General features: G+C 41.9%; 3 protein-coding genes and 1 long non-coding RNA gene across 5 annotated transcripts in view; 3 read left to right on the top strand and 1 right to left on the bottom strand.

Annotated features, from left to right (window-relative positions):
- The first annotated feature begins 3856 nt into the window (after positions 1 to 3856).
- On the top strand, positions 3857 to 6803 carry cplx4a (complexin 4a). Its single transcript, XM_019882789.1, has 3 exons — positions 3857 to 4068; positions 5313 to 5400; positions 6566 to 6803. Exons 1-3 carry the CDS (start codon positions 3905 to 3907, stop codon positions 6791 to 6793), a joined length of 480 nt encoding a protein of 159 aa, XP_019738348.1. The 5' UTR covers positions 3857 to 3904; the 3' UTR covers positions 6794 to 6803.
- A 24-nt stretch (positions 6804 to 6827) lies between these two features.
- On the bottom strand, positions 6828 to 12983 carry LOC109523570 (uncharacterized). 2 transcript variants are annotated; one of them, XR_002169795.1, is made up of 3 exons: positions 12949 to 12983; positions 8677 to 8764; positions 6828 to 6915 (listed from the first exon to the last, which is right to left on the bottom strand). It is a non-coding gene; the product is annotated as an uncharacterized LOC109523570 (long non-coding RNA). The 2 variants fall into 2 exon arrangements; XR_002169796.1 differs by lacking the exon at positions 12949 to 12983 and adding an exon at positions 9371 to 9465.
- Positions 9552 to 12713, top strand: rx3 (retinal homeobox gene 3). Its single transcript, XM_019882788.1, has 3 exons — positions 9552 to 9952; positions 10651 to 10892; positions 11686 to 12713. The coding sequence occupies exons 1-3, from the start codon at positions 9622 to 9624 to the stop codon at positions 12100 to 12102; spliced, it is 990 nt and encodes a 329-aa protein (XP_019738347.1). The 5' UTR covers positions 9552 to 9621; the 3' UTR covers positions 12103 to 12713.
- A 3091-nt stretch (positions 12984 to 16074) lies between the features above and the next one.
- znf532 (zinc finger protein 532) overlaps positions 16075 to 16900 on the top strand; it is a 10081-nt gene continuing 9255 nt past the window's right edge. Inside the window, exon 1 of the mRNA XM_019882930.1 lies at positions 16075 to 16479. The gene's annotated coding sequence lies outside the window, so the exon portion shown is untranslated. The remainder of the gene's footprint in view (positions 16480 to 16900) is intronic.

The following is a 16900-nucleotide window of genomic DNA, read 5'->3' as shown; positions in this document are numbered from 1 at the left end:
TTTTTTTTCGGCTAAAAACGCCTTACTATACATGGTTGTTTTTTTTCGGCCAAAAAAGCCTAACAAGACATGGTCTTTTTTTTCAGCTAAAAACGCCTTACTATACATGGTCGTTTTTTTCGACTAAAAACGCCTTACTATACATGGTCGTTTTTTTCGACTAAAAACGCCTTACTATACATGGTCGTTTTTTTCGACTAAAAACGCCTTACTATACATGGTCGTTTTTTTCGACTAAAAACGCCTTACTATACATGGTCGTTTTTTTCGACTAAAAACGCCTTACTATACATGGTCGTTTTTTTCGACTAAAAACGCCTTACTATACATGGTCGTTTTTTTCGACTAAAAACGCCTTACTATACATGGTCGTTTTTTTCGACTAAAAACGCCTTACTATACATGGTCGTTTTTTTCGACTAAAAACGCCTTACTATACATGGTCGTTTTTTTCGACTAAAAACGCCTTACTATACATGGTCGTTTTTTTCGACTAAAAACGCCTTACTATACATGGTCGTTTTTTTCGACTAAAAACGCCTTACTATACATGGTCGTTTTTTTCGACTAAAAACGCCTTACTATACATGGTCGTTTTTTTCGACTAAAAACGCCTTACTATACATGGTCGTTTTTTTCGACTAAAAACGCCTTACTATACATGGTCGTTTTTTTCGACTAAAAACGCCTTACTATACATGGTCGTTTTTTTCGACTAAAAACGCCTTACTATACATGGTCGTTTTTTTCGACTAAAAACGCCTTACTATACATGGTCGTTTTTTTCGACTAAAAACGCCTTACTATACATGGTCGTTTTTTTCGACTAAAAACGCCTTACTATACATGGTCGTTTTTTTCGACTAAAAACGCCTTACTATACATGGTCGTTTTTTTCGACTAAAAACGCCTTACTATACATGGTCGTTTTTTTCGACTAAAAACGCCTTACTATACATGGTCGTTTTTTTCGACTAAAAACGCCTTACTATACATGGTCGTTTTTTTCGACTAAAAACGCCTTACTATACATGGTCGTTTTTTTCGACTAAAAACGCCTTACTATACATGGTCGTTTTTTTCGACTAAAAACGCCTTACTATACATGGTCGTTTTTTTCGACTAAAAACGCCTTACTATACATGGTCGTTTTTTTCGACTAAAAACGCCTTACTATACATGGTCGTTTTTTTCGACTAAAAACGCCTTACTATACATGGTCGTTTTTTTCGACTAAAAACGCCTTACTATACATGGTCGTTTTTTTCGACTAAAAACGCCTTACTATACATGGTCGTTTTTTTCGACTAAAAACGCCTTACTATACATGGTCGTTTTTTTCGACTAAAAACGCCTTACTATACATGGTCGTTTTTTTCGACTAAAAACGCCTTACTATACATGGTCGTTTTTTTCGACTAAAAACGCCTTACTATACATGGTCGTTTTTTTCGACTAAAAACGCCTTACTATACATGGTCGTTTTTTTCGACTAAAAACGCCTTACTATACATGGTCGTTTTTTTCGACTAAAAACGCCTTACTATACATGGTCGTTTTTTTCGACTAAAAACGCCTTACTATACATGGTCGTTTTTTTCGACTAAAAACGCCTTACTATACATGGTCGTTTTTTTCGACTAAAAACGCCTTACTATACATGGTCGTTTTTTTCGGCCAAAAATTTCGGCTAAAAACGCCTTACTATGTATGGTTGTTTTTTTCGGCCAAAAACGCCTTACTATACATGGTCTTTTTTTTCGGCTAAAAACGCCTTACTATACATGGTCGTTTTTTTCGGCTAAAAATTTCATCCAAAAACGCCTTTCTGTACATGGTCGTTTTTTTCGGACATAAATGCCTTACTGTATATGGTCGTTTTTTTCGGCTAAAAACGCCTTCCTATACATGGTCGTTTTTTTCGGCTAAAAATTTCATCCAAAAACGCCTTTCTGTACATGGTCGTTTTTTTCGGACATAAATGCCTTACTGTATATGGTCGTTTTTTTCGGCTAAAAACGCCTTCCTATACATGGTCGTTTTTTTCGGCTAAAAATTTCATCCAAAAACGCCTTTCTGTACATGGTCGTTTTTTTCGGACATAAATGCCTTACTGTATATGGTCGTTTTTTTCGGCTAAAAACGCCTTCCTATACATGGTCGTTTTTTTCGGCTAAAAATTTCATCCAAAAACGCCTTTCTGTACATGGTCGTTTTTTTCGGACATAAATGCCTTACTGTATATGGTCGTTTTTTTCGGCTAAAAACGCCTTCCTATACATGGTCGTTTTTTTCGGCTAAAAATTTCATCCAAAAACGCCTTTCTGTACATGGTCGTTTTTTTCGGACATAAATGCCTTACTGTATATGGTCGTTTTTTTCGGCTAAAAACGCCTTCCTATACATGGTCGTTTTTTTCGGCTAAAAATTTCATCCAAAAACGCCTTTCTGTACATGGTCGTTTTTTTCGGACATAAATGCCTTACTGTATATGGTCGTTTTTTTCGGCTAAAAACGCCTTCCTATACATGGTCGTTTTTTTCGGCTAAAAATTTCATCCAAAAACGCCTTTCTGTACATGGTCGTTTTTTTCGGACATAAATGCCTTACTGTATATGGTCGTTTTTTTCGGCTAAAAACGCCTTCCTATACATGGTCGTTTTTTTCGGCTAAAAATTTCATCCAAAAACGCCTTTCTGTACATGGTCGTTTTTTTCGGACATAAATGCCTTACTGTATATGGTCGTTTTTTTCGGCTAAAAACGCCTTCCTATACATGGTCGTTTTTTTCGGCTAAAAATTTCATCCAAAAACGCCTTTCTGTACATGGTCGTTTTTTTCGGACATAAATGCCTTACTGTATATGGTCGTTTTTTTCGGCTAAAAACGCCTTCCTATACATGGTCGTTTTTTTCGGCTAAAAATTTCATCCAAAAACGCCTTTCTGTACATGGTCGTTTTTTTCGGACATAAATGCCTTACTGTATATGGTCGTTTTTTTCGGCTAAAAATTTCGTCCAAAAACACCTTACTATACATGGTCGTTTTTTTCGGCTAAAAATGCCTTTCTATACATGGTCGTTTTTTTTGGCTAAAAACGTCTTTCTATATACATGGCCGTTTTTTTTCAGCTAAAAACGCCTCACAATACATGGTAATTTTTTTCGGCTAAAAATGTCTTACTGTACATCGGTGTATTTTCCTTAAAGTTTTGAAGTGGCACAGTGTTACACAAATCCAATAAAACAGCATAAACGGCAAATGACCGAAATTTAGTTAGCCCTTTGTCGTTCTCAATGTGTAATGATGATGATGGAGAAGTCACAAATGCTACCTCCCTCTCTCTCCCACCTGTCAATCATCCTCTCCCCCTCAAACAACAGCACGGCATGGAGAAAGGCTCCAGCAGGGATAAACAAGACCCGTAATCCCGCTTGGCTCTCTACCGTAACGCTGAGAGTATTCCGCCAATTCAATAAATCAACAATCTCGGGTTTCAACTCGAATTCTGTTTAAAAAAAAAAAAAAAAAACATGGTTTTTGGTGCACAATCAATAAAAAAAATAAAAATAAACGTGCAAGCGGCCCGAAAGGCCTCCCTGATTTAAAAATAGATATGTAAACAGGCCATCTGTCTCTTAGCATCGTGGAGCTGCGCAGGATTTAATCCAGATTATGGCAAAAGCACACAACTGAGTGTGTACGTGTGTGAGGGATTGTGTATGTTTGTTGCTGGTCATCAGTGCGTCCTTGGTTGCATATACAGGCAGCAGGTTAGCTCGACAGCTACAGGGGAGCTAAAGGAACCGGAGCACGGAAAGCAACCCAAACCATTTTCTTTGTTCCTCGCCCTCCACCACCTAAAAAGAAAAAGAAAAAAAAAAAGAACAAGCGACAAGTCACCATGGCTTTCTTAATCAAGAGCATGATCGGGAACCCGCTTTCAGGAATGGGCCTGGGCGGTGGAGGAGATAAGGAGGAGGAGGCCACCCCCTCGGATCCGGCCAAGGCGGCGGGCATGACGCGCGAGGAATACGAGGAGTACCAGAAACAATTGGTGGAGGAGAAGTAAGTGAGGGCCTCCATTTTGGATTAGCGCGGGTTGACCTTCTCGAGCGCAATCTCACATTGATTTGCGTAAATACTGCACTTCTGCTATCCGATAGCAAGTCATCACATCTAAAGCGTCAAAGATTTTATGTAGAAAACATTAACATTGTCCAGGCGACATGCTGCGTATTTGTGGATCAATAATCTCCCTTAATCTGACATTGATTTTTTTTTTCCCCTCAGTTCTGGATGACGTTTCACATTATAATTTGAGTAAGCAATCACAAAATGAATGGATTCAATTGATTTCAGTCAGTTGATGTAATTTATTTTTTTAAACAACATCCAGGCTACATTTGAGTGCAGGCATATTATTGACAAAAAAATACTCATATATATATATATATATATATATATATATATATATATTTTTTTTTTTTTTTTTTGATGAGGTAGTTTGGGCATCAAGGTAGTATCCCACAACACGAAGTAAATCCCGTCAACCCAAATTACATAAGGGGATTTATCAGCCTCTCGTGGTTAGGAAAGTGTTTTTTCTTCTTTTTTTTTTTAATCGTTTATTAAATTATTTCTTTTAACATTTGAAACAATATTGGAGCCATTTGGGTTTGCATAAACTCCTCCAAATGCCGAAATTTATGACAAAAATATAGACTCAATCAACTCAATATATATATGTTTTTATGATCATCATAACATTTATTGTGCAGATTACATGTTTTTGTAGGATTTTTATAACATTTCCTCTGAAGTTTAGGCGGTATGCCCAATGTTTCAAGAACAAACCAAACAGCCTGTGCGCATATGTTTGTGTTTTATTGCTATTTTAAACGTGCTCCTCCCAGTCTGGTTTGATAATCCTAATCTTTAATTGGCTAAGGGACGAATACTCACCTCAAAGAAATGTTGCACAAGAGTCAAACGCGGGACAAGAAAGTTTACTTTTCTAGCGGGGGAGGGTTAACCTAACATCGGCTCACTCGAGCAGTTATTGGGCATTAGATTGTTTCGGTGATTAATTACTCACGCGTACACGCATGTGATCACACAAATGCAATACACTACCATATCTAACGACGTTGTTGGGTAACCCCCCCACCCCCTAAAAAACAAAAACAAAAAACTGCTCCTTCCTTCCTATTATGGCGCACCTGCAGAATGGGATGTGGTGGCACCCCTGTTGGTTATGAAGCCTACTCCCTGCAGGTTGGCCCATAATTGAATGAATGAATATGTTTCAGGATGGAGAGAGATGCGGATTTCTTGCACAAGAAGGCTGAGAGGGCGACGTTGAGGGTGTGCCTCAGGGAAAAGTACAGGCTGCCGAAGGTAAGCAAAGTCCTCATCATCCTAAGACTGCAATTACAATAAACGAGGCCGCCCTTTGGTTTAAAAGGTTGTGTTTGAATGATAAAGGTGGAATGGCACAGGGAGTTCATCAAGCACACTTTTATTTTGAAATCCAGGACGGATTTTCATGTCTTGACGCCTCTCCCAAAATGCGGACTATTAATTGGAAGGCAGTATTTGGGTTCGTATAGTTGTTTAGAATCTAATGCATTTCGGGATAGATTTTTCTTGATCAAAGATTTTTTTTTTGAACTTTTTGTTGGTTTCTCAATGTTGTTGCTCAATACTTAAAAAGAGAAAGGTGTTGACCTTTCGTAGAAGCCAAAAGTCCACAGAGCACAGATCCCAGGATCACTCGCTATTGCATCAGCCCATGAAATTGGACTTCTCCTACCGCGTAATATCCAAACAGAGAGAGGAAAAAAAAAAAAAAGGACGAATACGGAAGATATAGTCGGCATGGGGGGAGCACAAAAGGTATGTATGTCATTTATAATTTGAATACAGCTTCTAATGCACACAACAATAGGGAAACTCTATTTAAAAAGTGTGATTTTAATGCATGCGTGCGACCTTGTCCGCTATTGCGTGATGGGGAAAAAAAAATGAAAAAAAACAATAGTCGCTCTGTGGCTTTTTTAAAGCACATCAATGTATAAATCTAATTATTCCGCTCGAATGATCTTTACATTGTATGCGCAACAACAGAGGCCGCCGTGTCTTTATTTAAAGCGAAATACATTTGCGGCATGGCGACAATAATAAGAGGATACAATGGATTCATTATTGAAAGCAGGGGGAAGTGTGGGGGGGGGGTTAAATGAAGAGGTAAATACTTTCACTGACTAACAGGAAGTCGTCGGTCGTCTTATGGAATTAGCGTCTCGTGCGACTCGTGGACGTTATCTTTAGACCGCGGGCCGGGACTAATCCCCATCATTGGACCTGAAAGTCACATGTTTTATTCTTTTTTTTTTTTTTTTTTTTTTTTTTTTTTGTGAAGGCCAAGCGATTTTGTTATTTGGACTCTTGCATCATTTCCTGACAAATAGGGCGGGGCATGTCGGAAAATCTCACATCATCACGCCAACACGTACGGATACCAACCTAAGCGCAAGCGTTTGTTTACCGTTGTTTGCCGCAGAGCGAGCAGGACGAGAACATGATCGAGATGGCCGGCGACGACGTGGACGTGCCCGAGGAGCTGCTCAAGATGGTGGACGAGGACGCCACCGAGGAGGAGGGCAAGGACTCCCTCATGGGCCAGATTCAGAACTTGCAGAACATGGACATGGATCAGCTGAAGGAGAAGGCGTCGGCCACAGTCACCGAGCTCAAGACCAAAGCCGAGGAGAAGTGCGCCGTCATGTGAGGGAACCTTCAAGTGATGGGGGGAGGAAGAAGCTGCTGTGCAAAAGCCACCGTTGGATTTCTTCTTGTAGCGATCGAAAGCAGCCAATCGGGAAGTCGCGCGACGACTTCCGCCAAGGCGAACTGTTAACAAAAAGATAAATAAGTAAAATTATTGTGTTTGTTTTATCCATCCGTTTATTAACTAGCGCACTACTTCCTGGATCTCGAGCAGATCCGTGTGTGACCACTACGAAAAACTTCCTGTTATTTGCACCTTAATCCAGAGCCTCACCAAAAAAGTAGAGTCAATTTTGTGGGATTTGTTTTTGTGGTTAACTTGATCCTGCTATCTGTCCTACTATTCATACGTTGCATTAAAGATGTTTTTTGTTTGTTTGTTTTTTTTTGTTTTGACAAGAACAAAGCTAGTGGTGGTCTAAAGACCTTTGCATGGTACGATGTATGTTTAGTTTAAGAATCGGGAAGGCGGGGAGGCAAATTTCTTCCTTGATTGTAACACACCTAAAACAACCCACTCGGAAATATACTGAGATGGTATCAATCAAATATCGACAATAAAATCCCTCGAATTTTCTCACCTTGGTTTGCAATCTACAGTGTGTACCAAATACGACTCTGCAACATCGCAGGACTGTACCGTGCGAGTCCAACAAGTGACGTGAAGGTGTGGATGGAATAAAGACGTGTATGATGCAGTACTTCTGTGCGTGTTGGCTGCTTTCTGATTTCTCTTTGGAGATGACTTCTCGATTGACAATGGGCAGGTCACAAACCAAAATTGGGTCATTTTGTTGTACAAAACAACTAAGGAAGTTGGGTCAGATGACCTTTTTGACCCCGATTGTTTTTTGTTTTTTTTACCCACCTGTTTTGAGAAAGCTGTTTTAACAAATACGGACTAATAAGTATTGTGATGTTTTTTCCCTCCCCGCGATATTTCGATTCTCACCGAATCATGGGATTTGCATAAGTCAATTAAGGGAAGGCGAAACTATCGCATGATTGCATTTATGTTTGATTCAACATGACGGGATCACGTTTCAAATCCTTAATTGGATTTTGAAATGCATTCAAGACGAGGCTCCGCGCGGCCACTAAAGATGATCAAAATAAGAGCGATTAATACCTGGTGGAGGGACGGTTTTAATGTAATTGGGCATTATCCAAACACTTGTCAACGAGGGGACGATTAGGGGTGAGTTGGGCTGGGGGGGAAGGTGCTCGGGGCCAAGGGTGTGTGTGTGTTTGGGGGGTGTTATACGTTCAACAGTGTTTCACAGCAGCCCAAGTTTGAGCGGCTGCGGATTTGCAGTCTGAAGATTAACATCTAATAGGATCACACGGGCGCAGCTTGTCGGACGGCCCCTCCCACTCCATCCAGCCGTCATCCGTGTGTGTTCATATTTTTGCCCAATGTGTGACCTGTGACTCCTCAAAGCTCTCCTTAGAAAGGCTTATGAAATGCTCATATTTTGAGACACTTTTGATCTCCAGGCGCGAAATGAGGTAAAATATAAAAATAATTTATATATATATATATATATATATATATATATATATAAATAAAAGCAATATTTTCTGGTTCTTGGCGTTGACATTTGTAAGCCTTTGTAGAGTGCCAATTCAGTCGTTTCAAAGGCATTTAAAAGTAATTAAAGTGCTGATGGATGAACGAGACTTCATGAAAACAATACCCAATAAATGGATTATTGAATCACTCAAATAAACAATTAGAGGTTGGCTTTGCTGAGTCTTCATTTCTTGGACAATTGAAGCTGAAAGTTTGGTGAAGGCTCTTTTTTTATTGGTGCCCCAGTGCATAAAGCAACGTCGGTAATAGCCTCCTTACAAACAGGGCAAACAAAGATTTGAAAAGCTTACCCAAAGTGTTCCAAAAAGAGCGGGAGCTGTTACAGTCGTCATATTTTCTTCCGTGTTCACTCGCTTGTGTCACCAAATGTCTGTGACCCTGCAAAACAAGCCAAAAATGAACCAAAACACAAAAAAGGAAGTTGTACATTGACCCTGCTGTGTTAATTAGCATCTCTCCCCCGCCACCCCCCCTCCTCGTCCTTTGGCAAACCCACAAAGGATGAGGTCACCTTGTGCAATTAGGAAAAGCTAAATAGTTTTAGCGGGTTTTAACTCTTTTGAGCAACATCATGTAATCCCCCTTTAAGCGGGATTACCACACTCCTGTCAATCTTTGTTTGCTCCTAAATGGTTATCTCTAAAAATTGTCCTTATTGTATGATTCCCAGGGGGAGGGTCCACGCACTTACCGCAGTTGACGCCTCCCTCTAAAACGGTTTGTCGAACTTTATTTGGCCACAAAACTGTGGCAAAAGGTATATTTTTGTCTGATTGAATTTCCTCAAGTAACTCCGATATAGTTCAATTGGATGGGCCAAAGCGATTGCATTTTTTCTTTTGGCAGTGGTTTTCAGGCTACAAATACCAATCACGCCCCACCTAACTCAATTAATGAGACCTCGATTCAGTTTGGCAACCATTTGAACGAACTTTTAAGATAGCAATGCTGGCAAGAAATCTTGTAATTATGATTTTGTTGTACCTTAATCCTAATCTTCCTTCTTTCCTCGCTCTCAGACTGACATGAACATGACATCTGGAGGAGCAGAAAGATGGTTTGAAGATTGATGTAAGTAGGTTTTACACATGCTGCACATTTGTCCCCCCCCTCCCCCCTCCCCGTCCCAGAATCCGGGACGTCCCCCCTTCTGTGACGTCGGAAGAGTGGAACAGGTGGGTGGGTGGGCCGGTGGGCGTTAGTTTAAAAGCCGGAGGCTGCTCCACGCAACTATCATGACATCTTTGTTAGTCCCCCGCCGACCCATGTGGCTGATCGGACCGCCTTCCCAGAGGAGGAAGAGGATGATGACCATGATGATGATGGACGAGCGACTGCAGCAGTCCCCCTCCGCTCGCGCCCTCGCCCAACACCAACACCAGCAGCAGCTACCGGGCAACCCGGCCAGGGTGCACAGCATCGAGGCCATCCTGGGCTTCAAGGAGGACCTCCTGTTCCACAGGTCGACCGCCTGCAGCTTGCCCGCCAAAGTCGGAGGCAAAGACGCGCAGGAGCAGCGGCGCGTTCGACAAAGTCACAAAAGTCACTTCGCAGAAAGTTTGGACGGTACGTTCGATCGAATTGGATTCGCCGTAACGTCGTTGGGTTGTTTGTTTTTGCGTTGATGGTTTGATGTTATTTTGGCTTTATTTTATCCAAAGTCTGCTTTGCATTTTGTGTAATTATTTTGTTCCATTTTCAATCATTCCATGTTGTACTTTTTCTAAATTAAAGTTGGTTGTATTTCATTTTATTACTTCATTTGTTCTAGTGACATGTTTTTGATTTCGTTCATTTCATTTTTGTTGGATACATATTTTAGTTTTAATGCAGTTTATTTTGATCTATTAAAATGTTTTTTATATTTTACTACTTAATTCTGTTTGATTACGTTTGAGGGTTTTTTCTAGTTTATTTTTAAATGTATTTAAACGTGTATTTCATTTCGTTTTTACTCCTTCAATTGCGGTTATACTCTCAACGTTCATTTTAGTTATGTATTAAACTTCGTTTTATTAAACCGTTTTATGAACAAAATTTCGTTCCCTTTTAATTTTCGTAAATATATTAATTTACTCGGTGCAATTCGTCTTATTTGTTTTGATTATTTTGCTATAGTTCCGTTTTTTTTTTTGTTTTTTTTTGGTTCGCTTTTTAATGTAGCCAATATGAATGAATTTCCCTTGTTTTAGGTCGACCCTTCCTTGACGATTTGATCCGCGTAGAAAATCCACCAAGGATAATAATTACATTTCTTGCTGCAGGCATGTGCTGCCCGAGCGCCGTCGGCGTTGGTGACGCGCCTTGTCCGGACTCGCCGGAGCGGGAAGGCTGCAAGTTGTCGGACGACGAGAACCCAAAAAAGAAGCACCGTCGCAACCGGACCACCTTCACCACCTTCCAACTGCACGAACTGGAGCGAGCCTTCGAGAAGTCCCACTACCCGGACGTGTATAGCCGAGAGGAGCTGGCCCTCAAAGTCAACTTGCCCGAGGTCCGAGTGCAGGTATGAGAAACGGCTGGATTTATTTTAGTCATTTCTCAAATCAAAGAAGCGCCGGTGTGGTTTCAACATCAAGTTAAAAAATTTTTTTTTGGGCCATTAGAAAGCATCCCGAAAAACGCTCAGTAAACCGCATTGCTTTTCACGCCTGAACGTTGTTCTCGTGTTGATGTCAAGACCGCAAAAGGAGTCAGCAGGCCTTGTCCTAAAAATAGCTCACCAGAGGTGTGGCATTGTCATTTTTCTCGGAATGTGGCATAAGTGATCATTTGAAAATGCAAACACCGGCAGAGAGTTTGACAAACTACAGAGTTGCATATTTATAAGTCTTCTGTTTCCTAATTATCGCGATAAAACACGAGCGTGAGTGTCTTCACATAAACGTACATGCTTAAGATTAACGACGTACATCCTGAAGGTATTTTGAGCAAAATTTGTTGGTGTGTATTAATCTGTGTGCAAGTAGTAGCTCTTGGCTTCAAAACGTTTGCAGAACAAACACACACACACACACACACACACATATACACACACAAAAAAAAAGAAAGAAAGAAAGAATAAAAAAGAGATTGTACTTAATCAAATTATTGGGGAAAAGTCTGGCAGGACTGCGTGGGGAAAATGTATATTAATAATAGTTCTATCATAATATTGGTTTGCAAAACTGCATGTACTACATAGTGTTGTGCATAGTAATAAAATTTTTTTCTTTTTAATTGTGTGGGCGCACAGAATGTTTTGGCAACTTTCTGGAGGATGAATACAGTTGCATTGAACTCTCTGTGATGGCTCCCAGGTTTGGTTCCAGAACCGTCGGGCTAAGTGGCGTCGGCAGGAAAAGCTGGAAGTGAACTCCATCAAGCTCCCGGAGACCACCGCCCCCGCCTCCTTACTCTCTTTTGGCTGCGGCCCCACCACGGGTTCTTTGGAACCCTGGTTGGCCTCGCCGATCGGGGCCTCGGCTACCCTGCAGTCACTCCCGGGCTTCATAGGAGGCGGCGGCGCCTACACTGCCTCGCCTCCCCCCTCGGTGCCGCCCTCCTTCCTCAACGCACCCGCCCTGGGGTGCACCCCCCACCTGCCTCGGATGGGCTCCATGTGCCCGCCGCCGCTGTCGGCCTATCCGTGCTCGCCAGACCCGAGGAAATCCAGCATTGCCTCATTAAGGATGAAGGCCAAAGAACACATTCAATCTATTGGCAAGACGTGGTGAGGGGAAACGGCTGCTGCGTCTTTGGGAAGACGGATTGGATTGGAAGGCCGACGTTGTGAGAGCAACAACTTGACAGGCACAAACTTTGCAAAGCTTTCTATCATGTTCAGATTTCGCTTCATTCTGTTTCATTCTTACCTATTGCAACAAGCATTGTCTATTTATTTTACACTTCTACATGGAAAGAAAATCCCTTTTTTTTTTTTTTTTTTTTTTTGAGAAGGTACCCATCTAGAGCATTTAGCATAATCTGTTGGAATGAAGCCGGCCGACTTTAAGGCAAAGTTATGCGGTTGTTTTAAATACAAACGTGATTCTCTTTTGTTTTATGTTTAGTTTGAGAGTAAACTTCAGCTGGGAGTGGCGATAACCATCTTGAAGTCACTTTTGAAAATTGTCCGCTATCTAACTAATTGCTGCATGAGTTGAGCCGACTCGCACCAAACGGCACTCGTTCCACAAAATTTTGCTCACAAGTCAAAGCAAATAGGTCATACGTCAGGTCAGTCATATCTCAAGGCTCCGCTGTAACTGATTTTTTTTTTTTTTTTTACAGTCTCACACACCTGCAACACTAACTACTGCGAATAAAACAAACCTCCTCCTCTTAACGCCTTGTTCAGGGTGCCCCTTTCTTTAATGGGAATAACGATCGATGGAAGATTGCTAAAAGCTAATCACGTGGAGCATTTGCATCTCAGTCGACATTGAGTAAGTGCTGCAAAAAAGCCACAAAAAAGAGCAAAGGAAAAAGCAACACACACACACACAGACACACACATACACGCATTTCATAAAGTAAGTAATATTTCCTTTCATAGTGAAAACAGTAACACATTAACTTACCTCGTAATATCCATCCATCCGCTTCTCACGAGGGTGTGCTGGAGCCTTTTCCAGCTGACTTGGGGGCAGTAGGTAGGGTACACCCTGAGCTGGTCGCCAGCCAATCACAGGGCACACATCGACGAACAACCATCTGCACTGACACGTCGGGACAATTTCGAGCGCTCCATCAACCTACCGCGCATGTTTGTGGAATGTGGGAGGAAACCGGAATACCCGGAGAAAACCCACACAGGCACGGCGAGAACATGCAAAGTCCACACAGGAAAGCCGGAGTCCAACATGAACCCCATCACCTCTGCGCTATTCGACCACCGTGCTGCCCAATGAGTAGCCTGTGTATTCAAACAGAAGATAGCAGTGAAGTGTCCTCTAGCGGCCACGCACGATCATAATGAAAACAAAAGGCAACAACTGGAGGAAGTTAAAAAGGATACAAATCATCACACAAGACAAGTTGTTGATGACTGGCGAAAGCAAGGCACTCCATTTAGCCAATTGGCCTTCAGCAAACGTGTTTTCCATCAACACAAAGTAAACGCCGAGGGTCTTTCTTACACCTAAAGCAGCTTAACTTGGCGGACTTCCTCCCGTGCCCTCAGAGAATGACTTGTTACCTCCTCATTAACTCCCCTAAACGTTATCCCATCAGTCGGTGGGATTAGAAGCGTAATCATGGGGTGAAAGTGGCTTGTTGCCTCTTTGTTCACCAATCAGCCGTGAAACAAATGAGGACTGAGGACACAAGAGGAAACTTTTGCTTTTGGCATTAAGAGGGAAAGTGTGTGCAACCAACTTGTTGCAATTAGCGCTCGCCATTGTCTGACAACCTTCACCGTGAATGTGTACCCTACTGGTTTATACATGCTGTGTGTTTAAGTGTGTGAGAGAGAGAGAGAGAGAGAGAGAGAGTTGCTTTTAGCTGATAAGAAAACATTCAAATATAATGCCCCAAGTTGTTTTTTTCCGTTTTTTGTTGTTTTTTTCAGTAAACACAAGAAACTGCACCAAATTCCGACTATGTCATATTGCTTATAATTTCTATTCATGGGGAGAATTGAGTGATCTGTTTAAGTAAGGATGTCGCTGATTTTAGCAGAGGCGGACAGCATAGTGAGTTTCAATGGTCTTGCTATCTCGCTTCACTGTTTATTTTAAATTCTATTTTATTTTATATTATATTATAACCCTGGGTGTTCATAGTGATTTTTTGTGCCCCCCCCCACTGAAATAAATCAGTTACTGTTCAACCTATCACATTCCCTGTACTCTCATAGTCATAGGTCACAACATTAGGTACACCAGCACACTCTGATGAGATACACGTCGATATATGCCTTTACAAATATAACATTGCTTAGTTCTGATTGACATTTCGTGTTTTATGACGTTTGTTCTTTCATCGTGGTCATCTATGACAAGAAATAACTATATAATTAAAGATAACTGGTTGCTTAATTGGGCAGTGCCTAATTCTGAGCTCTGTGGTTGTCAAACAAAACTTCAGAGCGGTTTTGAGCGCCCTCTGTTGGTTTAACTTTTGAGGACGCACAAAATGCATTCAGGGACCGACAACAAACTAGGACATTTCAAACACGACGAAAATTACACGGACTGGATGAAACCTAACAACGCCACCGCAAAGATTCCACCAGATGGCGCCAAACTGATAGTTTATTTAAACGCTCTGGTCGGAGTACAAACGCAACGAGGATTTTCAGTGAATGCCGGAGGACAGGTTACAAAAACAAACCAAACAAAAATCGACAATCACAAATGTCCAAACGCAAATAAACGGGGCTTCAGGTAAAATGTACATTCTGCCATATAGTGGAGGAGCATTTAATTCTTCTGCCTGTCACCATCCGTGACTGTAGATTAACAAAAATACACATAGTCAATAAGAAAACATTTTTGGAGCAATTGTGGGAAATAATCTTTGCCACACACGTGCTTGCTTTGTTTGCTTGTCACTTGCTCATCTGTACAGCAAGCCTTCCTTTACATTCTTATGACCAGCAAGAGAAGGCTCGTGGTTTGTTTTGACATATTTTTAGTCCTTCGCCAAAAGAACCAAGGTGGACAAACCCATCAACTAATTTGGACCAGAGAATGCAAGTACCTGTGTGAGAGCAGCTTGACACAATAGACAAACTATGGAAATATCTTGAAGGCTTATCCTCTGCAACACCAAGAAAAACTCACCTGTTTGCGTATGGTCATGTGACGTCCGCAAGCTGAGCCGAGACTGATCGTTACCAGAGCCCTGAGCAACTGTGACGTCATTTGTCGGTCGAGAGCAACTGGCAAAACGGCCGTTCCCTGAGATAGATTAAGCAGGCGCATCACAAACACTTTATTAATCAGAATATCACTAGTGGTGGCACATAGAATATATTGTAAAGAAAAAATGGGGGTTGTCTTCCCTTTAAGAAGCTCTAGCTAGTGGGCTTTTTTTTTGGGGGGCGGGGGGGGGTTAGGAGACAGTGTACAGGCAGATGCTGGTTCTTCCTGCCTGCATCCGCATCCCATCTGACCAAAAAAGAAAACAACAACAAATAAACTATGACAGAAGCAGTTTATATACATTTGATAGCGTTCTGTAAGTCCTTTTTTTTTGTTTGTTTTAGACATGATTAAAATGTGTGGCATAAAGTATGACTACATCTTACCTGGAGTTTCTGAAACACATAAGAGGAAAAGTACTTGATTGCACAGGGAGCAGCCCCTTTTAAGGATTACTTTACCCAGAATGCAAATTGAGTATGAAGGCGTGCTCACGACAGACGAATCAAAGGGAGATGATGCGCAGCCAGAAAACCATATGACTGCACGCTTTTTCCCTCATCTATGAATGGGAGGAATCTGGTTCATACTGTATAAGGTGCAATGGACAGCTACATGTAAATACGGGCCTATACGTTGTAAGACTTGAGGAAACCAAGGTGCAAAAATCTGCTATGTACAACAAAAGGAAGCCAGGGTGCAGAAATGGGCCGATAGTATTAGCATAAGACAGCAGACGGGTATGGAAATATAGGCTCATGACAGGCAAGACAAAAGAAAAACGTGGAACACAAGAAAACCTTGATGCAAATCTTGGCATACACCGTGTGAGACAAAAAATGGATATGAGGAGGGCATCGGTGTGTTGAGTGCTTGAGTGCAGCAGAATCAAATAATTGGGTAAATTCGTGCGAGGGGAGGATGCTAGCACTTCATTCTGTCTTCCTCCTCGCATCCAGGGGAAAAAATGACGTCACATGACTGTGTCGGTGGGGGAGGGGAGGCTCGCTGCACTCTCGCCTCCTGCAACTGAATGTGTCACACCGTCGAGGGACAGGAAGCGCCACTTGGGCCTTTCAATGCACTTCCATGCACATATCATTCCTGCCTTGTGAACCGCGCAGATTTGTGTCTCCTCACAAATGAATCCATCACGGCCCCGTTCACATCCTAAACGCTGGGAGTTGTGCGAGGCCGCCAGGTGTGTCGAAGACCGGTAAGCAAGGCCCAATGAGGGACCGCCAGGTAGGTTAGCATCCTTCACCGTTGACGAGTCGTCGCCTCTCCAATCTTCCAAATACGGACATGAGCGTGAAAATCACCACTAGTGATGCTTTGTTTTGTTTTTTTTCCCTTGAACACAGAATTCACTGCCTGAAAATGATCCAGGCAGTCCCTTTGGGCTGTAGATTTCGTCCAAGACGTATTCACTTTGCGCTGACTGTTGACCTTACTTAATCCTACCTGATGATACGCGCAAGCATCAACGGGATGAAATGCAATGCCAAAGGTCCATGACATGAAAACAGAGCACACCCTTATTAGACGCTCCCCGATTATTTCTTCCACTCCGTCTCCCCCACCTCCATCTGCCTCCCTCCTTCTCTCTCTCTCTCTCTCTCTCTCTCTCTCTCTCTCTCCCTTCTCTCCAACAGCTGCCCCCCCC

Source organism: Hippocampus comes, unplaced genomic scaffold (genome assembly GCF_001891065.2).
Source record: "Hippocampus comes isolate QL1 unplaced genomic scaffold, H_comes_QL1_v1.1 scaffold30, whole genome shotgun sequence".
Taxonomy (NCBI): Eukaryota; Metazoa; Chordata; class Actinopteri; order Syngnathiformes; family Syngnathidae; genus Hippocampus; species Hippocampus comes.
Note: the sequence above shows the minus strand (reverse complement) of the source record. Positions and strands in the feature narration are given on the sequence as shown.